Genomic DNA, 22,614 nt, shown 5'->3' on the forward strand with positions numbered 1-22,614 from the left:
CGGAATAATATTTGCATTTTATAAAGGGTGGTTATATATCACCGTATCGCAGTACATGTATAAACATTAAATTTCCCACACAGGCCATTCCAGTTGCGCCTATACATCGTCCCGTGAAAATATAGTGGAACATTATACCCCCTTTTTTGAATCAATCTCGTGTTTTTGCTGCGTTTTTATGTTTTACGATTTTATCCGTTACTTTTACGACTCTTTATATAATATATCCTTTGCACCTCTTCGTTTTTTTCCTTCCCTATCCCAAGACATGGGTCCATTATAGTGTGTTTCGGACGGATACAATTTTATACTTCCGGCCATGGTTGCTTGTGATACATTGCGTGGAAAGGATTAATGATTATGGGTGTAATAAGATATACCGTAAATCACATGTTTTATGTTATGTCATATGCAACCCAGATTGCTTAAAAATATTCCACTGAACCTTAAATATTACATTAAATTGATATTTCAATATTTACATTTATTACATTTCCAATCAGCATTTTAGTGTTGTTTTATCTACATAATTTAGATTAATTTCTAAGAACTCCAAAAATATTTTTGTTACCCTTTAAAAGGGTCGCATATACAAAAAATCTGGTATTACAAGTATACGGACTGGAAACTTGGGGATACTAATTAGGGTGATAATTCGCTAATCTGTTAAGAGATAAGGAATGGCTAATGATAAAGGTGATGAAGAATGAGGAAATGATTAGAATGTTCGTAGCAGTATTTGTTAATATTTGGAATCTGAGTTTATCTGAGCTACTCTCCAATCCCCAATAAAATTACAATATTTGGTAAAGGATATTTTGTTATAATAAAAACTGTTTAGCCTCGACAATCGGTTCTTGGGCTGTTATTCCGAATATTTACCAAAATCCGGTTCTACACCTAGATTGACTTTCTCCCAAATTATACTGGAGAAGATGAAGTAGGGAGTTTGGGACACAGAGCGACTATTCGCTAATACGTTAAGATATGAGGAATGGTTAACATTAACGGGATGGGTAATGACGAATGGTTAAAGGTACTTATTCCTAGAATATACGTAGCAATATTTGTTAATATTTAGAATATGTGTTTATCTGAGCTACTTCCGAATCCTCAATAAAGTCACAATATTTGGTAAAATATATTTTGATATAATGAAAAACTTTTTAGCCTCGACAATCGATTCTCCAGATATTCACCAAAAAATTCGATTCTGCACCTAGATACTGAAGATAGATGAAATAGGGAGTTTGGGACACCAGTTTTGGGTAAATTACGGTCAGTTTATGGTTGAGAAATGGTTGACGTTGGAGTAAAAGGAAACATTGAAATGCTGTCTGTATATTGTTGTTGACGCGACCAACCAGTTATATGAAACACTAACTTAGAAACAAATGAGGATAGGAGGAGTCTATACTAAGTAGTGAAAAGGGATAAAAGTACTGAACCAAGGATATTTTGACACAAAATATTCTGTTATAATAAAAAACTTTCTAAAAAATAATAATTTATTTTACAAATTTTTACAGAGCTTAGGCAGCTTCCACTGAAATAGTGTCATCATCAACGGCCACACTTCCGGCTGGTTCTTGCTGAGCGGGAGTCTGAACGGGAGCCTCGACGATCGGTTCCTGAGGCTGTTGCACCGGGTATCCGCCGAAAATCGGGTTCTGCACGTAGATGGGCTGTTGTCCGAAGATTTGTTGGGGATAAGTGACGCCGGGAGCTTGGGACACCAGTCCGGGGTAGTAGTACTGTCCGCTAATCAGTTGAGGGTTGAGGAAAGGTTGATAGTAAAGGGGTTGGGCGATGGAGTAGGAGGAAACCGATGAAGGTCCGTGGGTCTGGACTGTACTGTAAGAGAAGCTGCTTCCGAGGTTCTGACTCTTCACCAAGGCGTTCTCGACGGGAATTGAGAGCAGTCCGCAGTTGGCGTATCCCGCCATGGCGATCAAGCACAAAGCAACGAAAGACTGAAAAATACACAACATATATAAACAATCAATTTATTTAAAATATTTTTTAATGGACAACATCAGAACTTATACGAACATGAATCATTAAAAGTAACATACCGATTTTGACATCGAAATGATTTAACAATAAAATTAATTAAAACTGACTCATAAATTTTACCAATCAGCATTCATTGAATTGTGTACCTTGTTAAGGATATAACACAATGGATTTTATTTTGTTTTCGTTTAAAAAAATTAATATTAAATTTTAGAGTTGGAATAATATTTGTAAACGAGGAAAACTATCAACTTTTAATATTTATTTTTGATGTGCTTTTGAATTAAAACTCATTATTTTGACTCAGCAGCCTGAATTAATTTCGTTTGAATATTCGCGTATACGAAATTTTTCAGCGAGTTTAATTGAAATATGTGTTCTCTATCTGTGCTCATCCTCTTTCATTTTTACATCTAAATATATATTATTAATAATAGGACATAAAATGAACACTTTTACACAGACATTTTCGTATACAGATGGATTAATTAAAACTGGTGGGTTTAATTAAAATCTCAAAAAAATATGTTAGCACATTTATTAATTATATTAAATAAGCTTTCAACTTGTCATTTTGTTTTCCCGTCTTTCGTTAGTGACAAACAAAACAAAACAAATTGAAATAAGTAAATTTAATTAAATATAAAATTGAGAAACAAATGAACAGAACAAAACAACAGCTTACCTTCATTGTAAATCCAAAAATGAAAAACTTCACCACCCACACCAAAGTTGGAAAAATGAATACGGCAAAATTGGCGCCACAAATCCCTTTTATACAGGCAAAATTCGTCGTCCCCCCTTCGGTAGTCGATACACATAACCGCCGAACAACGCCTAAAAACCAGATTCGGTGTTTCCTTGTACACCTTGTCAATGTGCGTACATTATGGGTATTTTAAATGATATTTAAGATTTATTGACGGCTGCTTAGGGAAATTGGATCGGGTTACGCAAATGGTGCGTTAGAGGTAATCAGGGCAAATCCTACGGGATTAAACACTACTAGAGTAATCCGATTAACTCGTTTTGCGGTTGATATTTACACTTAATTAAAACTTAATGTATGCAACAATCGAACTAAATAAACCGCTTTTTTGTACACAACAGTGGACTTGTTCCTGGTCTAAATCATCCCAACTTTAATTTATTGATCATTTATAAAATATTACGCAGCACATACAGAAGTAGATATTATTATATGTAGACTTTTTAAAATATTAAATATAGTACTTTTAATAAAAAATACAGTACTTAGAATTTGTTGAGCAATTTGAATGAAATTTTCAGAATAAGTACAACTTAGTAAAATATATAAATGATTACAATTTGGTTACATTACAATGAAAATTGTTCGACTTATTTAATGTGTGGCTCCGTCACCATTTCGAATATACTCTTGTATATACGTCTACCGATTCCATCCCATGTTCGATAGGAACAAATCTGGTAACATTGCGGGTCATTAGAGTACCACTACATTGGCTTCTTGGAGGAATTGTCTTGTGATCCTCGCCGTGTGGGGGCGGAAGTTATCTTGTTGGAATATTGGATTATTCAGGCGTTAAAGGTTTGTGTGGATTCTAGCACATTGTTAAAGTAACCAGCAGCATCAAAATTTCCTGGGAGGAAAACTACAGGCTGATATACTCCCAATAGCTATTGCACCCAAAACAATAACGCCCTGTGTTAGTTCAGTATCACTTTCAGTTGTCAAGTTTAAATTTTGACATTCTCCAGGTGGACGTCTAATCCGCTTACGACCATCATGGCAAGATTCAACAGCAACCTGCGAGCTCACTGAAGACGGGTTAGAGGTACGCCAGTATCATTGGCATTCTACAACCTATAGCTTCCATCTAAGTGTTTCCTACAAAACATCTTGTCTCTGCGCCGTTCTTCTCGTTCTGTGGTACTTCTGGGTCGTCCATATCCGGGTTGCTCCTCAGGACGGTCTTCTTCAGACCATGTGAACCAGCATCTTAACGACGTTGATCTATCATGGCCTACGCACATTATATACCCCAATTATAGTTCGGTCACCCTCAGGCCCGTCACTTAAGTGACGAAAATGCTCATGCCCATGAATTTGGGCATAACGTGTTGTCTACTTAACACCCAACAATACAACTAAGAAATATCCTATATATTCAGTAAAAACGCCACAGACATATTGATACAAAAGTCCATATATAATGCAAAAAACGTAGTATTCTGAAAATTTATAGTATATAAGTATTGCATTTTTTATTAAAACTAGTATATATTAACCAAAACTTTTTTATTTAATGAGAATTGTTAAAATAATTAATTTATATATTAAAATTATAAATTAATTTTAGACTGGTCTCTAAAAATTAAGCAAGTCAGAATTGAACCTTCACATTTTTAGTAGAAACCAGGATTTTTCTTGCCTCATATCAAACGAACCACCTTCTCACAGTTCTTGAACTAATTTCAGCAAATTCCATTTCGTCCAGGTCGGGTTTAATTTCAGTTGATGATTCTTTGAAGATTATTCAGTTATCAATTTTCGAATTCAGACAAATTTTTTGTAACTATCACATTGCCAGTTTCTCTAAAGATTTTAATAATACGGAAAACGATTGACTTATTTAGTCGTGAACTCTTAGCCCTCTCTGAATTATAATTTTTCCTACAGTCTCACTTCGACCAATGATTAAATTATTATAATAAACAAAAGACCTCTAGCAGATAATTAATTTAAATTCACACAGAGCAATGAAATGCCATAAAGTGAAAAGTTGTTATAATTTTGTCAATTGAAAAATAAAATAGTATGCAAATTTTTGTAGAATAAATTTGGACTGACCAGTTGCAAAGTAGCCACAACAATAACAAAACAAAAAACAGTGAACAACTTAAATAGTAGAATGAATAGCTTATACATTTAATATATTTTAATAAGTTACTATAATTATGGTCACCACTGTATATGAAAAGAATAACGTCGATCAGCACATAATAAAAAACATATCAATTATACTAAAGGTGATTATAATTTTAGGTCTGGCATCAAAATTACTGGCTGGCAAAGTGACTAACTATATAATTATTTCGAAAACATTAAACCATTATATGATATGAAGAACAAGTTGAAATTTACGGCATTTTAGCGAACAAAATAAAAATGTGGACGTCCTTTAAATGCAAAAGTACAACTGAATTAATCCAGATTTTCAGCGATATTAAATTTATGAATGTTTTTGTAAAACGCAAGGGAAAAATAGTTTCCGACATATAAAACAGAAAGGGTTCTCATATCTATGTAAATATTTATGAAATTTTCGCAGTATCTCATTTTTGTATTTACATAAACCATCGTTCTGCGAAGCGACGAAAAATAAGAAGGAATAGTAGCTGTTTATATGTGTTTTGCCCGATGGGATAAAGTCGATTGGTTGTGCCGGAACAGGATTATGTATTTTGTTTAAGAAATTTTAAATTCTATGACTTTTATCAATAATACTTCGTGTGTGTGATGCTGAAATTCGATTTAAATAATATCGAGGACATAATTCGAGGTCCGTGATACAAATGCAAATCGTTATGGGAATCCTATAATTGCGTGCATGTTCTCGATGCATTTTTCAATTGTGCTGCGACAATGTGTAATTTCACTCGAAATGCCAAGTCACGAAAAAAAAAAATTATAAATGAATGCTTTCGCTGATGGAGTTGATGACTTAATTTTGCGAGAGTGTAATTATGTTTTCCATGGTACGTTTATCATTGAAACAGAATGTTATTAACATTAAAACACTTGACATTATCAATTTAAAAACTCAATTTGTACGTTATCGCTTAGATTTTTCATTAAGATACCACCCACATTAATTAATCAGACATAATTATAATTTAAGTGTTAATTGTTGTAACAGGAAATTGCGTTTGTAAATTTACAACGATGTTCGATTTGGTTTAATGATTTTTTAAAGACAGATAATTTCGATTGAAGAAGTAGTTTTCCTTATAGGTGATGCCGTAAATGTCATCGTGCTAAGAAATCGACCTTGAACGTCGATAACCGCGACATTGACTCGGGTGTGGTTCTGTCAACCCACTCAAATATAACATTTATTTGTTTAATTTAAAACAATCAGGAAATGTAACGAGTATAAATATTTCAAAACGCCTCCAAATAAAGATGATGGGACTTCTTTGCTGAACATACATTTGAAAAAATCAATAAATTTCTTTGACAAATATAAATTTAACATTCTTGTAATTTTTTTTTTTGTTAGAAAATAATACTGTGCGTCTTTTGAAGTGGATAATTAGAATTATTTCAAAATTCAGATTAACAGTGGCAAAAAATATATAATCAAAATAAGTTTTAATAAACATTGTAAACTTCTGCATTTATAGTATAATATTAAAAAAAAAACATCAACTACAGAATTAAAAAAGAACAATATTAATAGCTAATTTTTTCCAAACTCTAATTGCTTGATCCCCTCCAGGTTCCACCCTGGACCCAGGCTGTGGAAAAACATAGACAATTATCTATAGTCCATATGCAGTTGAAAATATCTTCTGGTTTTAAAGCCTTTATGTAACCTTCTTCAGATGGTAGACGGACAGTGTTTCCAAAGACTGCAGGACTCCTGAATGAAGATGTGCAATTTCGTCTTGTAAGAATTATCAGAAAACTGTTCTGTTTTCTGGTCGTAGCTCATTGTCAACCACCACGATGTTGTATATTGGTCGTTTGTTTGTCGATAACGTAAGTACGTAATTATTTATTACACTTTGTGAGATATTATTCTTGTTGACACATTTTGCCATATTTCAAAATTGTAATTATAGCGACAAAATTTTCAAGGGAAAGTCTTCTTTACGGTGCTAAACAACAGGAATTAACATGGAACCGAATTAAATGTACTCAATATACAAAATGTGTTTTGTTGGAAATAAAAATTTTACTAGATTAGAATGTTGTTTATTTTTAGTCAATTAAATATATAAAAAGTAAAATAAATTTAAAATACTAAGCGTCTACAACTGCAAATATTCAAATAACTAAATCCAGGAAATTCAGGTAATCACTTAAAAAACACTCAGTGTAATTTTACGAACCCTCATAAACTTTTTTAAAATGTATATCTATAGATCTGGATCCATAAATTAAAATATACACTGTTATTAAATACCCCAACTTTAATTTTATTCGGAATTCATTATAATTAATTAAACCGGATTATCAGTTGTTTAATAACACAAAGAATTTTTAGGAACACACCCATATGTTTTATATTGTTTATTGTGTGTAAAATGATAATTAATGTTTGCTTTAATTTAAATGGGTTTATTGATTCTTAAAATAAACTAGTTAAAAAAAAATAATTCAATTAAAATATAATGTAAATATTTATTAGACTTGAATTATAAGGAGTAATAATAAACATAATTAATTATCTAACGTACAAAATAAATAATATTTAATATTAAATAAATATTCTTCGGTTATATGTAAGTACAGTCATCTGTCGGAAAATGTCGTAACTTGTAAAACCTCACAAGCTCAACGAATGCAGAAATCTAGCTCAGAACAGTTCCCTCTTTGGGGTAGAAACTAGTCTAACCTGCTGATGAACTAGATAACTTGTATAATGACTATACAATTTATCATTTTCTATAATTAAATATTTGAAAGTATTGGTTTTTTATGCTAGATAACTCAACTAGTACATTTATCACTAAATTAGGAGGGTTGTGCACAAACAGTTAAAATTATTATTATGTTATTGTTATTTTGTGGTAATAATTATTGACAATTTTGTTTCGTAAATGTTTTGTTGTATGCTGACTTTAGTAGTTTGTAGTTGTGCACTAAAATATATATTTTAATTTTACAGATACATCTCTTATTTTGGCGTTTGAAAAGTTGGAGTTTGTTTACTTTATAAAACTAAGTTTCAAATTATGTCTAAATTAGTTTAGATTTTGCTAAAACTGAGTTGAAAGATAACTTCCCAAAGATTATGAAGTTACCTGGCATTAATGCAGATTTCCCAGCAAATGACACAACCACTCCTTCGCCTTTCAAGTAGTGGCTCCCATTATCCCCTAGGAGTGGCATTATCAAAATTCGTTAAACTTTAAACTAATACCACTTCAAACAATTCGAAAATTGTTCGAAGTTCCCCTACCCCAACCCGGTCTTCTAACGCGTACATGTGTCGGTGGAGGGTCCATGCTCATGATTTAATTTCCCCAAGGGGAATCCAATATCTTCAATTACATGTCACTTGAGTCAAATTAACCATAAATTAGAACTATACGTAGATTCCGGGCGTCGCAAATTGGAATATGAGAATCGTTTTTTTTTTTTTTGGAGCAAGACGCGAAATTGATCCGGGCTCTATAAATTATTGCTCCCGCGCGAAGCATAGAAACATAAAATTTTCAAAAAGCATTTACATTTCGGGAGGCACGGAACAGTCTGACTTGACATAAAACAAATATTTATGACTTGTTTATAATGCAAGGAAAAATTTCATTAGACGACAAGGTCAATTCCATTGATTTATAAAAACATCCCGTCGCGCAAAAATAAGTTTGTCTGGGGGAAAGGAGCACTTTGATTTTTGTAACCGGCGAGTTCTCATATAAAAGGTTATCTCTATTTGCTCGTAAAATTCTGCATAAAACGAAGAAAACCGGGAAGGGAAGATCAATCGGGACTGCCTTAAAAGGTTTTAATATTATCATATTAGATCTGCAGTTTATATTCTGGGGAAAAATTTTGCGGCGATGCGTCGTCCCGTATTGAATATCGTCTTTGAAGTATTCTTTTAAAAATGGATTTTCTTATATTACTCGTGGTTTTAATAAAACCAATTTTAACTTCCGACGTCTAGGTGCAGTGATTGTGCCACTCATAAGCAATCTTTTGATGTTGGAGTCAGATTAGGAAGCTCCGGCGAAATCACGATGGAGGATATTACCCCAGCCAGTAAAAAGGGTGTATGACGTAAATATCGATACGTTTTTATCAAGCCGCCGGGCGAAAGTTACGGCGCTGAAACACGGCAATTTGCCAACAGGAACCGTTAACATTCCGGACCGACTTATAATCATGACGTCGCGCCAGACAGAAAATTATCAGGGAAATAATAAGCTAATTACATTGCGGGAATAGACAATTTCCAGACGGGGCGCTCTGGAGGAGGGAAGCGCGAAACTTCCGTCTCCCACTTTCCAACGTTGAAAATTGTTTTTCACCTAAGGGTTAAGGTTCAATTGCATGTGGCGTCTCGCGTTCACTTCCCCGACACGGTCGTGAGAAGAATTCCGGAACGCACTTCGAATAAATTTGGCGAGGAAACGGCGCCCGCTATCGCACCGCTCTAATTTAAATGTAAATACCGCCCGGCAATATCACTCTGTGTGTGTGTTTGTACTATTGCAGAATCGCAGCCAGGTGTTAATGCTGTTTCCGGGAAATTCCCGGATATGTGCCGACGTTGGGGGAGGACAGCAAATGTTTTGAGGGTTCTACGATTTCATTAAGGAAAGGATATGAACTAGTTTTTATTAATTAATTCAATTGGATATTTGTACGAATATTTTCTTAGCTGGCTCTAAAATATATGTACATACGGGGTGACCTATGAGATTCTATGTAGGCAATGTAACATCACTTATCTTTCAAATAAGCACAAAGAAAAAAATGTATCATATTTTCTATGCTAAGAACATATTAATCTATTTGTCATTCATCTCAAAATTTCTATGTTGCAACATATACATATTTCAAAATTACCAACTGGTGGCTAGCTATTCTATCCAGTAAATCTTGAAGATTTTTAAGTTATAACATACTGTCACATATGTACAATAACGCATTCCCGAATATTTATTATATTTATCATTAATGTACATGCAATCATATATTGTTTAAACAAAATATAAAACAAACAAAACATAGAAAACTAGTATCATTAGTAATGGTTGGTGTCATCCCTATTCTTAAAGATGACCCTTGGCGATAATTATTGTTTGTTTTCTAATCTATACATATATATAAATAAAATTGGAGTGTCTGTTTGTAATATTGAAATAACCGTTTTTTACTACATGTATATGAACATAAATACGGTACATACACCAAAATAACATTTTTTACAATTTTTGTCTCTGTCTGTGTGTCTGTTTCTTCCGGCTAATCTCTGAAATGACTGGACTGACTTTTATTGGCAGGTAGCTGATATAAAAAGGAGTAACTTAGGCTACTTTTATTTTAGAAAAATTCTTTTATTGTGGTAGGGTGGTACCACGCGCAGCTCACGCGCATGCCACCACTGGGCCGTCACGTCGGGCGCCTCCCGGACGAAGTCGCGGGTACAGCTGGTTAATCATAAAATTAATTTAAATTAAAAAGAATTGTTCTTTTAATAAAATGATTATGTCTTTTAGTTATTTCTTACGTTTTTAATAATTTTTTGGAAATCCAGGAAGAGTTAGAATTATTTATTTTTACTTTTTTAATGATTTTTCAGGAAATTAGTATTAGTAAAAAAATAAAAATCCATAAAGTTATTAAAGTGAAACTATGTAATTTAATCAGTATGAATTTAATCGTATGGATTTTAAACCTATAGATTTTATTTGTATGGAAATTGATCGTATGGAATTTGATCCCATGGAAAATGATAATATGGACTTTGATCGTATGGATTTTGATCATATGGAAAATGATCGCATGGAAAATGATCATACGGATTTTCATCATATGGAAAATGATCGTACGGATTTTAATCGTATGGAATTAGGTCACTTTACGTTTTTAATGAATTTTTGTAGTTTTTTACGTTTTTAGTAAATTTTTACGTTTTTCGTAACATCGTTATAGGCTACCACTCGTAATTGTAGCAATTAATGCACCCAAGAAATTTCAAATGTATTTACTACTCATACGGGAAATTTTCTTCGAAACTAAATTGTTCGAGAGGACTGAAATTTCTTCCAATTTTGTTTCACAAGAAATTTATTTCACAATAATTTTCACATGAAACTTTTATAATTAAAATTTTTTTGGTTATAGAAGTGTAATAAACAGCTTGTTATAAATATTTATTAATAAAGCATTTTATATATATTTGAAATTTATGTTTATCTAAGCTAATCCACAAAAAAAAATTAAAATTGGCAGAGACTGCCGATAGAAGTGAAAAAAAATTCATAATGCTTGAATTAAATTTATCAACTTCAATCTGGTTTTGACATTTATTGACACTCCGAGCAACAATTTTATGCATATTTTTTATTATTTAAATGTATTACGGGCTGTACAAGATCATGTCAAAATATAAATACAATTCAGTTGAAATAACAATTAATATACAATCATATTATTTATGGATAGTATTTGTATTTACTTAAATTTCAATGTACTTGATTTTTAACATTATTTTAATTGTTTGCATCATTGTCATCATTAATTTCAACAATACTTAGACTTTTTGTATTTTCAATTATTTCATTTTTTTCTGAAAAAGATAATGTTTGATTCAAATTTATCTAAGTACCGCGTAAAAGCGGCATCGATTGTCGTTTTATGTTTTGTGGTACTGACATTTCGATCACTGGACATATTTAAATAAATTTTTCACTAAATCCTTTCATTTTCACTTATAAGATATACACAGCACTATACCTCAACTGTATAGCTACAGATATACTGCTATAAGCATGTCGGTGACGCGAACGCATGAGATTTCACCCATCCAAAAAGTGTCTAAGGCGCACAGTAACTGCGCGTGGGCCAGTCATGAGTATGTCAATAACGCGAACGCATAATATTTCCTTACCGAAAAGTGCCCAACAAGGCTAAAGAAGTTTTCACTTCTAAAAATACATTAAATCTATTATTATTTGTTAGGAAAGTCCAATTTTCAGTTTACACACTTTTGTTGACGGTATAAAAAACAAGTATATATCAGACCATTACTTTTCGACAAAATTGAGCGCGTTGGTAACAAATGGTAAGAGAATTGGACGCTGATTTTTTCCTTGAAAATACATCAGAAATAAAGATGATCCTGAAAAATTCAAATATTTCTATATAGAGATTCCTTTCAGACGGCATTCTCCTCTATGAACCCTGCACTTTTAAAACAGTAATAGATATTAGCGTCAAACTCATTTTCGGCTTAGCTTTACCTGATATCAAAATGCTCTCAAATGTACAGCTGTAACTCACCCTCTAGTTCCGGGATTTTATTCTTACGGACTGGTTTTTGGGTACCTCTTGAAACGCCGGCAGACACATAGTTTGTTGGTCTAGTAACCGAGGTTACCAACCAAATCAAGAACTTTTTTCTTTTGTCTGAATTTAATAACAAAAGAAGGACGAGCATGTAGGTGACGGGAACCCATAAGATTTTCCCCTACCAAAAAGTGCCCAACGCGGCTAAGGAAGTTTTCACTTCAAAAATTGATTTGGACTGAATAATTTAGCATAAAAATCAACATTTTGGCAAAATTTAAGTATCAAGTAACTACAAATCATGTCGATTTCTTCATTGTGGCATTACATTCTCTTTTCAAAATCTCTCAATAAAAAGATTTATTTTTATATTACTTTCATTTTAATAAATTTGTCAAATATCCCAAGTACTTTGCTAACTATACTATTCTAAGTTTTGCATATTTATATTATGTTTCCAGTATTTCCAAAGAAAGAAATCTGGTTTCATAATAAGAATTATATCAATATATTCATCACAATTCATCGGTTCCATAATTTAGATTTCTAGGACATATTCTGGGTGACCTTGGTTCTAAAACCAGTTACGTGGTGGTGAACAAGGTCACCCCGATTTTAAGGACATATTCTGGATGATTTTGGTTCTAGAACCGGTTATGTGGTGGGGAAAAATTGAGGTACGTTTTATACATATTTAGATTTTGACATATTAAGAGGAATCGCAACATGCATGTCAACATCAATAATCTAAAAAATCGCAACTAGAATGTCATCTATCCTCTTCTGAAAATTTTGCAGATTTCAAGAATAAAACATATTTGTAATATCTTCGCAATACCCCTAAAAGAAAAATCTATTTTATGCCATTCTTCGTAAATATAAAGCATATAAATATTCGTCAAGTCCTTAAATTTCATTTTCATTCCATCAACCGTTTTCGAAATATTGCCTACAAAGAAAGTCGTGGGTCACCCCATGAGTGTGTTTGGCAAGCTACAAAATTGTTCATATAAATACTTGATGTCTCTTTAGTGGAATTCATTAGTGCAATAATCCGTTTTATTTAGCCGCAAACTATTTTTATCGTTTCGGGGTCCCGATTTTATTATTTCGCCTTATGCGTCGACGCACATTTGCTGACTGTATAGAACAAAGTTTATGGGAAAATATTAATTATAGAGATGAATCTCGGTCATTAATACGATAATAAATCTTGATAATGTCATTAAATCGACTATATTGCCGTTTTAATGTTTGCGTGTTTATTTTTATAAGCCGTGCATCCAGACATGGGGAAAAAAGTAAAAATTAATTTTTATCAAACCGTGCAGCAGCAATGAAATCCAGACGGGGATAACGTTTCGAACTGTCAATCCGGTCGTAAATTTCAATGTTTGTAAAACCATGACTTGTATGCTTACTGCAATCGTCGATTCAATTATTTAAGGCGAACGGAGGGTATATCTAAAGGAATGGTAATAATTTATCGGTACGTCTGCGCGGTAATACCTTAGGCAAGCACTAAAACAAAGTAAATCACCGGGAGTTATATTATTTCTTCTAGCTTCTATTTGTTAAACCACTAAATAATTCAACTGGGTGGGCAATAAATAAAACGGCATTACCAACGAAATGATATATTGACATTGTTTAAAATACATTCTTTGACTTTTAGTTTTAGTTCCAGCATATTGATTTATTTGATCGTTCAAACGGGGGGGACGTGTATAAATATATTGAGTGCTTTCGAATGTTTCCCCCATCTGATAATATGTTAATAGTGTATATCTGTCCGAGAGAGATGATTTATTTCAAAACCAGGTGTAATATCAATTCTAAAACGCATTAGGAAATTACACTTTCAATTTAATGGTCACAACTACTATAAAAAACATTACTATTATACTAATCATTGCGTCGTGAGAATTAAACTTTTTATAAACACTTTATTACCCCCCATAAACATGTGAATTATGAAAAGGGTCGGCGTAATTATGGTACAACGCCACTCATCATACATGTAATTAGTAACTGGCATCGACACCAAAACACAACCCCAACGGCAACAGTGGGCAGTTTATCATCGGTAAAAAGTGCCCGGCCAATATTCTCCAGTGTATAATCTCCCGCATTACACATTACACATCAATCAATATGTTCATTGACGGAGGCTGCGACCGCAGGGTGACTCCATGGAACCGGCGACGGCCAAAACAACCCCAGCCGGTTTATTGAAGCCGTCGGACACTTTATCAATTGGCAATGCCGTGTCAAACTATCGGAATGCCGGTCGGTCCAATTATGGGTTTTTAGACTGATACTGTTCTATTATTGCTACACATGTGTGTGCAACAGCCAATTATCAACTTATGGATTGGAATTTGTCTACACCCTAATTGTCGGTTCACATTTGTAATTAATATATAATATTAATATATTCTGTAAATCTTACAGATTTCTACATAATGACAAATTTGCACAAAGAATAAAATATATTTCTGTCATTTTCCGTGATAAGAAGCGTATCAACATATTCTTCAAGCATTTCAAAAATTACAACTAGGTTGCTTGGTACTCAATTATGTAATCATGCTTATTTCTAAATTATGACATATATAAATATCTTCCCAATATCTCTTATCGTGATAAGAAGCTTACCAAAATTTTTGCTACAAGTCCCCAAAATTCCTTCTAAGTTACTAGGTATTAGATCCTGTAAATCTTTTTAGGTAATGACAAATTTGCACTATCTAGATTTCTAGATAATTTACAGTATCTTTCCAATATTCCCAACGAATATTTATTTAATATCTCTAATAAAAAATATATTATTATATAAATCTAGTTTATTTTTAATTTGTGACATATTTGTAATATCTTCTCAATACTCCTAAAGAACTAATCAATAAGAAACCATCAGTTACTTATAATTATGTACTTATGATACTAATTAAATTTGTTGAACGTCATGCATTATTAAAGTAATATTTTATTAAAAAGTAAAGTTACTTTATCTATAATTTATTTCCAAATTTTGAAATTTAATTATAAGTAAATTTGACGTAACAAATTATAATATAGTAATTAATATAAAATATTATTAATATTAAGTTAAGTTGGTATTAAATTAAGTATTAATTACTTTTAGTCTGCACCTAGTTTGAATAGAGTATATGCTATTCAATCCTGCAACTCTTGCAATTTCTACATAAAGATGTGTTCGTAATATGAAGTGTATCAAAATTTTTGTTATACGACTCTAAAATCCCTACTACTATTGCCGACTTCCATGTTGTGATAATTTTTCAGTATTACTAAAGAAAATGTTTACTTTTTCATGGTACTGTTCGTGAAACAAGCATATCAGAATATTCGTCATAAGTCTCCAAAAGCCCTACTAGATTGCTAGGTATTCCACCCTGTGAATCTTGTAAATATCCAGATTGTGACTTATTCACAGGTGGGAATTGACGTCGGTCAAAACAACCCCAACCCTTATATTGAAGCCGTCGGACACTTTATCAATTGGCAATGCTGTGTCAAACTATCCGAATGCCTGTTGGTCCAATTACGATTTTAGACGTCCGATACTGTTCCATTATTGCTACACATGTGTGTGCAACAGCCTATTATCAACTTCTGAATTGGGATTTGTGTAAACACCCCAATTGTCGGCTCACATTTGCAATTAATATTTATTTGTTAGTTACACAGAAAAAAACCCTCGGACCATCCGATAATTACCGGCCAACTTTTCTTATTTTCTTTTTTCAAGGTCTCGAGAGATTAACTGAATTATTAATGCTCCCCGTTTCCCCATCCAACAATTTTCTTGTTGTAATTAGTCACATCCTAAACTTTCCAATCTGTTGAATAAGCAACACTTTCGCTTCACTTAGTGAAAACTTTTCGTCAGATACGAGTCCTTTGTCGAAAACAAAATGCAAATAAATGGAATGCTTTTTCGGTTCCGTTTTAATAAATATTTAAATTTCGAGACGTCGTTAGACGGCTGTAATCAAACCAAAAAAATAAAATAAATAAATTTCCCGCTGAATAAACATGTCGAAAATAATGCAATAAATGGGAACGTTTATTTGTAAATATGAGTATCAAATTATACATGTACTCAACAAATAATTCTTGTTCCTTTTCCACCAATGCAATATTATAATAAAATGCTTGTCAAACAACTTCATTATGTGTCGAAAATTTTGTAATATTAAAAATTGTTCGGCGTCTCTTTGGTGCGTTCTCTTGTAACAAGCAAAAACAAATGGCATCGACCTCCAGGCTTATAAACTTCGTTTCAATCATTTTTTAATATTCGTACAGTAATATTAGAGGTTTAATATAATACTGGGTATCTCAAATTGGTTGATTTTGGCTGTTAACAGTATTTCCACACCAGATAGAGCAAAACTGACTTACGTGTATATAATTTTTTAAAATGGTTAATTGTTGAAAACATTTTGATATTTGTGAATGTTTCTGAAGTATAAACAAAAAGGCAAATATCAGAAGAGTGTTCAATTCATTAAATTTTATAATTTAACCTTATAAAAAATACACTTGTTACATTAAATATTAACATATGTTATTTAAAAAATTACAAATAACTATTTAAAGATAAGAAATTAAAATTGTTAAATTAAATCTATAAAATTTAATAAATGAAACTGAAAAAATTAAATAGAACAATTTAAGTAAGACAAAAATAAAATTATTTATTGACATTTTTAAAGTTTAGAAAATTAAAAATAATTAAAAAACATATTTAAATTATTAAATTAAGTTTATAAATTTTAAAAGACTAAGCTTAAATAAAAAACAAATTAAATGAAAAATAAATTAGAAAGAAAAATTTAAATTAAATTAAAAAGTTAATTTAAAATAAAATTTAAAAAATCAAGTTTATTACAAATTAAAATAACTAATTTAAATAGTCAAATTAAATTTATGAATTGTAAATATAATTTAAGATAAAAACAAATTTACTATTTTAATTTTATAAAATATAAAAAATTAGTTTAAAAATTAAGAACAAGTTAATTTAAAATTGTTAATTTAAATTTATAAAATTTAAAAAATTAAATTTATTGCAAATAAAAAATTAAATTTAAAAAATTGATCTAAAAATTAAAAACAATAATTTAAATAAGAAAAATAAAATAAAATTGTTAATTTAAATTTAAAAAATTAAGATAACTAATTTAAATTTATAAACTGTAAAATATTTAGGTTAAAAGTTTAAAAATAATAATAAAATATTAAAATTGATATTTTAAAAAATTAAATAAAAAAAATTAAAATTATTCAATTAAATTTATAAATTTTAATTATTAGCTTAAAAAATAATAATAAAATTACCATATGTAAATTAAAATATAATACATAATATTAAAAAAATAAACAAATGTTAAAATTATTATTTTAAAAAAATTAATTAAAAAAATAAATAAAACCATTTAAATTTAAATAAAATTAAAATCAATAAGTCAAAATTGTTAAATACTGAGAAAGATAAAAGTCTGTAACATCAGTTTAACTAAAAAGAAGTCGATAAACCTGGGATCAAAAGAAAGAGTTTCCTTTGATATGTCTTTTATATTTTATACCTTTTTTACATCAGATGTTAGAGAGACTAATATGACAACTCTAGAATTGACACATTTTGTAATGTTAATTTTCTGTTGTTCTTCGAAGTCCTTTCAAATATTTTTTCAAAAGAATAGATGCTTTTCTAAATTATTACTTTAATGCAGTGTCTGAACACTGATACCATAAAGATCAATTGAAGGGAATTAGAGTTTTCTGGGCAAATGTTAGTTTTCTTAGATATCCCAGAAATGAGGGAGGTCTGGATGTTAATTCAATTTTCTCTATCTGATCAGGAAATACTCATAACAGCCAAAATTATCCAAATTCAGACACTCTGATTGAGAATATTTTTAACAAATACAGCCATTATTCAGATTAATCTATTACATTACATTTTATCGAATAAACTTTTTCGAGTAAAGTGACCGTTTGAATAAATCTCAAATGCGTTTCTAAAGCAACAAAACAGGATCGGGAAAAAAAGCCCGAATCGATATCAATAAATGTCTGGACAACAAAAACATTTTATGTATAAATCACCCTTACCTTTGTGAAGAATTCAGTAGATACGGCGAAGTAAATTTCAACGGGGAATATATCGAAAATCGTGGATCCAGATTACCATATGTTTACGTAACTTCGTTTGTGACAATGCGATTATCTATTTTTCGAAGAGTCGTCCGGTAGATAACAAACGAGAAAACACATCGGCAATAAATTCCGTCGCGGATAAATTCAAATTACCCCCAGCAAAATTGTAATTTAAACAGGTAGAATTAAAATCGATTGTCGTCGGCAACACACATATCATTACACCCCTAATTCAAAATTACGGCGACTGTTTAATACGATATTAAATCTGGCAATTTATTAGTGAATAATCCTGATTCACGCCAAGATGGTTTGCTGTTAATGTACCTCGACTCGGACATTAACAAGAAATATTGGCAATTTAGTGCCACGAACTGTACCAGTCTAATGATGGTCCCTTTAATCCGGTACGCGGGTTACGTTAGTGAAGTTCTGCTAAGAAGCTTCCGGCCAATTTACAGTGTTCGACGGTCACCGAAAACTGCTTTGGGGGAAAGTGTTTTAACAAATTCACAACTGATCTGGTTGAATTAATTTATATAAAGACATCAGATTCGCTTATAATTATATTTGCCTTGATAATTATCAAAAGATTATTAATTATCAAACTGATATCAAGATCCGACAAGAGTGAAGTTTTCTTTTCTTGCAAAGCTCGTCTAAAAAAGCTCAATATATAGGAATTTGATCCAAAAAATATCAAACTAAATATACTGTATATATTGTGTATTATAAAAAATACATAAACTAAACGTAAAAACAAAGTAACATATATATAGTGTATTCACATAAGGAACGAAATGAAATAGTAGTCATGCGCTATTCACAGGCAGTATACGTGATTATTGAAAAGGACAATAATACTTTTAGAGAAATAGTATTTTGTATATATTTGGTATCTGTGTTTATCTCCAACCCAATAAAGACCACATGTGACAATATGTATTATTGTTTTTTCCTATTTGAAACTATTTTTTAATAAAGTATTTTGTATATATTTGGAATCTGTGTATATCTTCAGCCCAATAAAAACACAGATGTGACAATATATATGTGGAAATATAAACAAAATGTAAAAATTTAATAGTTGACTAGTTGTGGAGAATGATAAGAAAAGTTAGTAAGTAGGTAAAGAAGGTTGTGAATATAGAAGTCAAGTATTATCAGAAGGTATAATCATGTAGAGGTTAGTTTCACCATATTTTGTATATATTTGCAATCTGGATTTATTTTAGCTACTCCCCAACTCCCAATAAAGTCGTAGGTATCCTTTTGGAATCAATAATGTAGATTAAAAATAAACATTATAAGTGGTATTATTTACCAAATTTTAATATTAAATAAATATATATATTCGAAATGACACAATACTTTTTTTGTCTCAGTGCTACCTTGGCATGAGCCCATAACAGCCATCTGTTATCTGTCATTACATGCTTATTAGGCAATTAAATGTGTTGAGTTACTCTGTACTTAGTCTGAATGGAGTATAAATTTGTTTATGGTACTTCGTACTTAGTTTGAATGCAGTATACATACATCGAAATTTATTCGAGCAATTTTGACATCTTAAATTATTATATGCTAATTAATATAATTTATAAGTAATATTATTGTAAATTTGGTATTGAATTAAATATTAATTATTTAAATAAAATCACAGTAAAATTATAAATAATATAATTAATATAATTTTATGTAAAATTTATAACTAAGTATTATCAATTAAATAAAATTAAATTTGTAATTTATTAAAATTATTATAGATACTTTGTTTCTCAATATTTTTTTACATGTTACAATATTATATTAATTAATATAATTTATATCATATTATATTTCATTTAGTTTTTAATTAAATATTAATTCCAAGATAATTTATAAAAAATATATTAAAAAATAAAATATGTTATTTTAACTGCTTTATTTTTTTTGTAATTTAATCTTGGCTTCATAAATTAATAATTTATAATATTATTTAAAATAATTAATGTTACCTTAAATTTAATTTTATATTTAAATATTTATTAAATAAGTAAAGTAAAAATTTATTAAAAATTACATTATATTAAGTTATTTTAACCAAAACAATATATTTTTTAAATTTCTAAATTAATTAAAATAATTGTTTGTAATATAATATAATTAATTTTAACTTAAATATGTTATTAAAATAAATATTAAATAATTAAGTCACATTAAAGTAATAATTTTATTAAGAATACAAAATATTTAATAATTTAATAAAATATGTTGAAACTAATACTTAAATGAAAAATAATCTTATTGAAATGTTGCCCAAACATCAAAAATATTCAATATTTACCCCCCTCCAAAACTGCAATTCTAAGAAACAAACAAACTGAAAGTTCCGGGCGTTGAAAAATGCACCGCTTACTTAGATGTTACAAGTTTTTCGTTCTTTTTCAACTCTCATAAACAAGTATCTCTTTTTCTTTCATTCTTAAGGGTACAAATGCAAATGTCAAATTTCGAATCGAACGAATATTAAACTGTTTACGAACAAACTCTGTCACAAGCAAAAAAGAGTTAAAGTACATTATTATCTTTTTTGAATTTTCAAATATACTCAATTAATTTTAACATCTTAGATTATTAATATATTATATATTAATATACTTAACTATATTAATATTTTTAAATTTTGAAATTTAATCTTTTCATTTTGATTTTTTAATTATTATATATTTATTATCCAAATTTGAAAATTATATAATATTTATTAAAAAATTATTGTGTTAAGTTTGAATTTATAACTACTTTTCTGCTTTCTTAAATTGACTTGTGCTTTTTTATGTAAATTATATTAATAATTATAAGTGAACAGCTTATTCTTCTAATATATAATATATTGAGGAGAAAATTTAAGACAACATTAATTAAATTTTTAAATAATTTAAGGAGTTAAATTCTTGTCATGATTAAAATAAATTTGACGTGAATCGTCTTTATACATTCCTCTATTTTCAATTTTTACTATTTTTAAAAAATACTGAAAATTAAAAAAGAATGGTACAAAAATTTATTCACAGTCTCAATTAGAGAACAAACAATATTTTTCAACATATTTTTACATAGTACAATAGTTGCATTACTCTAGATTAATATTTTTGTTATTTCTTCATTTCGTCAGTCTATATCTTTTTCAATTTTTAATAAATATCTTACTTACTTGAAAATGTAACTTAATGTATTGTTTTTTAACAGATTATTACTTTAATATGAAAATACCTGTATTCTAAATAATTTTTTGTAAACCGTCGTTGAAATCACACAAGTCAGATAGAGGTAAAGTAATACGTCACACGACACATTTTACACAAACAACAAAATAGTAAAACCACAAAAAATAACAACAATCGAAGCAAACACGTCCGTTCTTATTAAAATTAGTTTAAAAAGTCTCGGCAACAGTAGACCAATAAAATGCAGGAGGAGGATTATTGCAATTCCAAGAAACGATACATGCATTTGAGTTGCTTGCATTTGTTCTTTGGGCGTATTTATAAAATGTAAAATAACTATTTATTCTAGTTGTATACAAATAAAAGAGAAATTAAAAAAAATAAAGAAGAAATTGCATTGCAAAATTTGCTGTGAGTATAACAGATTCTTATTTATGAGAACAATTATGTTTTCATAATAACAAAACGAATCAGTAGTTATATGATGTATTATATTTTGATGCAGTTTACATTTCTTTAGACCAATTTGAGTGATTTTAACGCAGGGTTTTATGAGAATTTTAAGACATTTTGGATGTGGCATATTGATAAATTGATATTTATATGTTATGAATTTGATTTTCGTCTAAAGCTATTTAATCTTATTGTATACAAAATATAATTGCTTTTTTACCCTTTAGAACAACTTTTAAAATAACAATGTTGTTCATTATAATATAAAAATATGGTAGTAACTTTGAAAGTACACATTTTTGTAGTTGGCTGTGGATTTGCAAATCAAGCAGGTATATCGTAGTTCATTGCTAGGAATAACGACAAATGCATTTTTTACGAATTTTAAGACGTCTGCGATTCTTCACTGGTTTTTCTAAATATAACCAACAACGCACTCGAATTTGAAAACCTTAATTTAAATCTATGAGTATGTTTTAAGTAGAAATTTAAATTAATTGATCTATTTAATGT

General features: G+C 29.9%; 1 protein-coding gene across 1 annotated transcript; it reads right to left on the bottom strand.

Moving 5' to 3' along the window:
• Positions 1-1,490: 1,490 nt before the first annotated feature.
• On the bottom strand, positions 1,491-2,859 carry LOC109605911 (uncharacterized). The gene is made up of 2 exons (XM_020022502.2): positions 2,702-2,859; positions 1,491-1,973 (listed from the first exon to the last, which is right to left on the bottom strand). The coding sequence occupies exons 1-2, from the start codon at positions 2,705-2,707 to the stop codon at positions 1,533-1,535; spliced, it is 447 nt and encodes a 148-aa protein (XP_019878061.1). The 5' UTR covers positions 2,708-2,859; the 3' UTR covers positions 1,491-1,532.
• Positions 2,860-22,614: the final 19,755 nt, after the last annotated feature.

This window comes from Aethina tumida, chromosome 2 (genome assembly GCF_024364675.1).
Source record: "Aethina tumida isolate Nest 87 chromosome 2, icAetTumi1.1, whole genome shotgun sequence".
NCBI lineage: Eukaryota > Metazoa > Arthropoda > Insecta > Coleoptera > Nitidulidae > Aethina > Aethina tumida.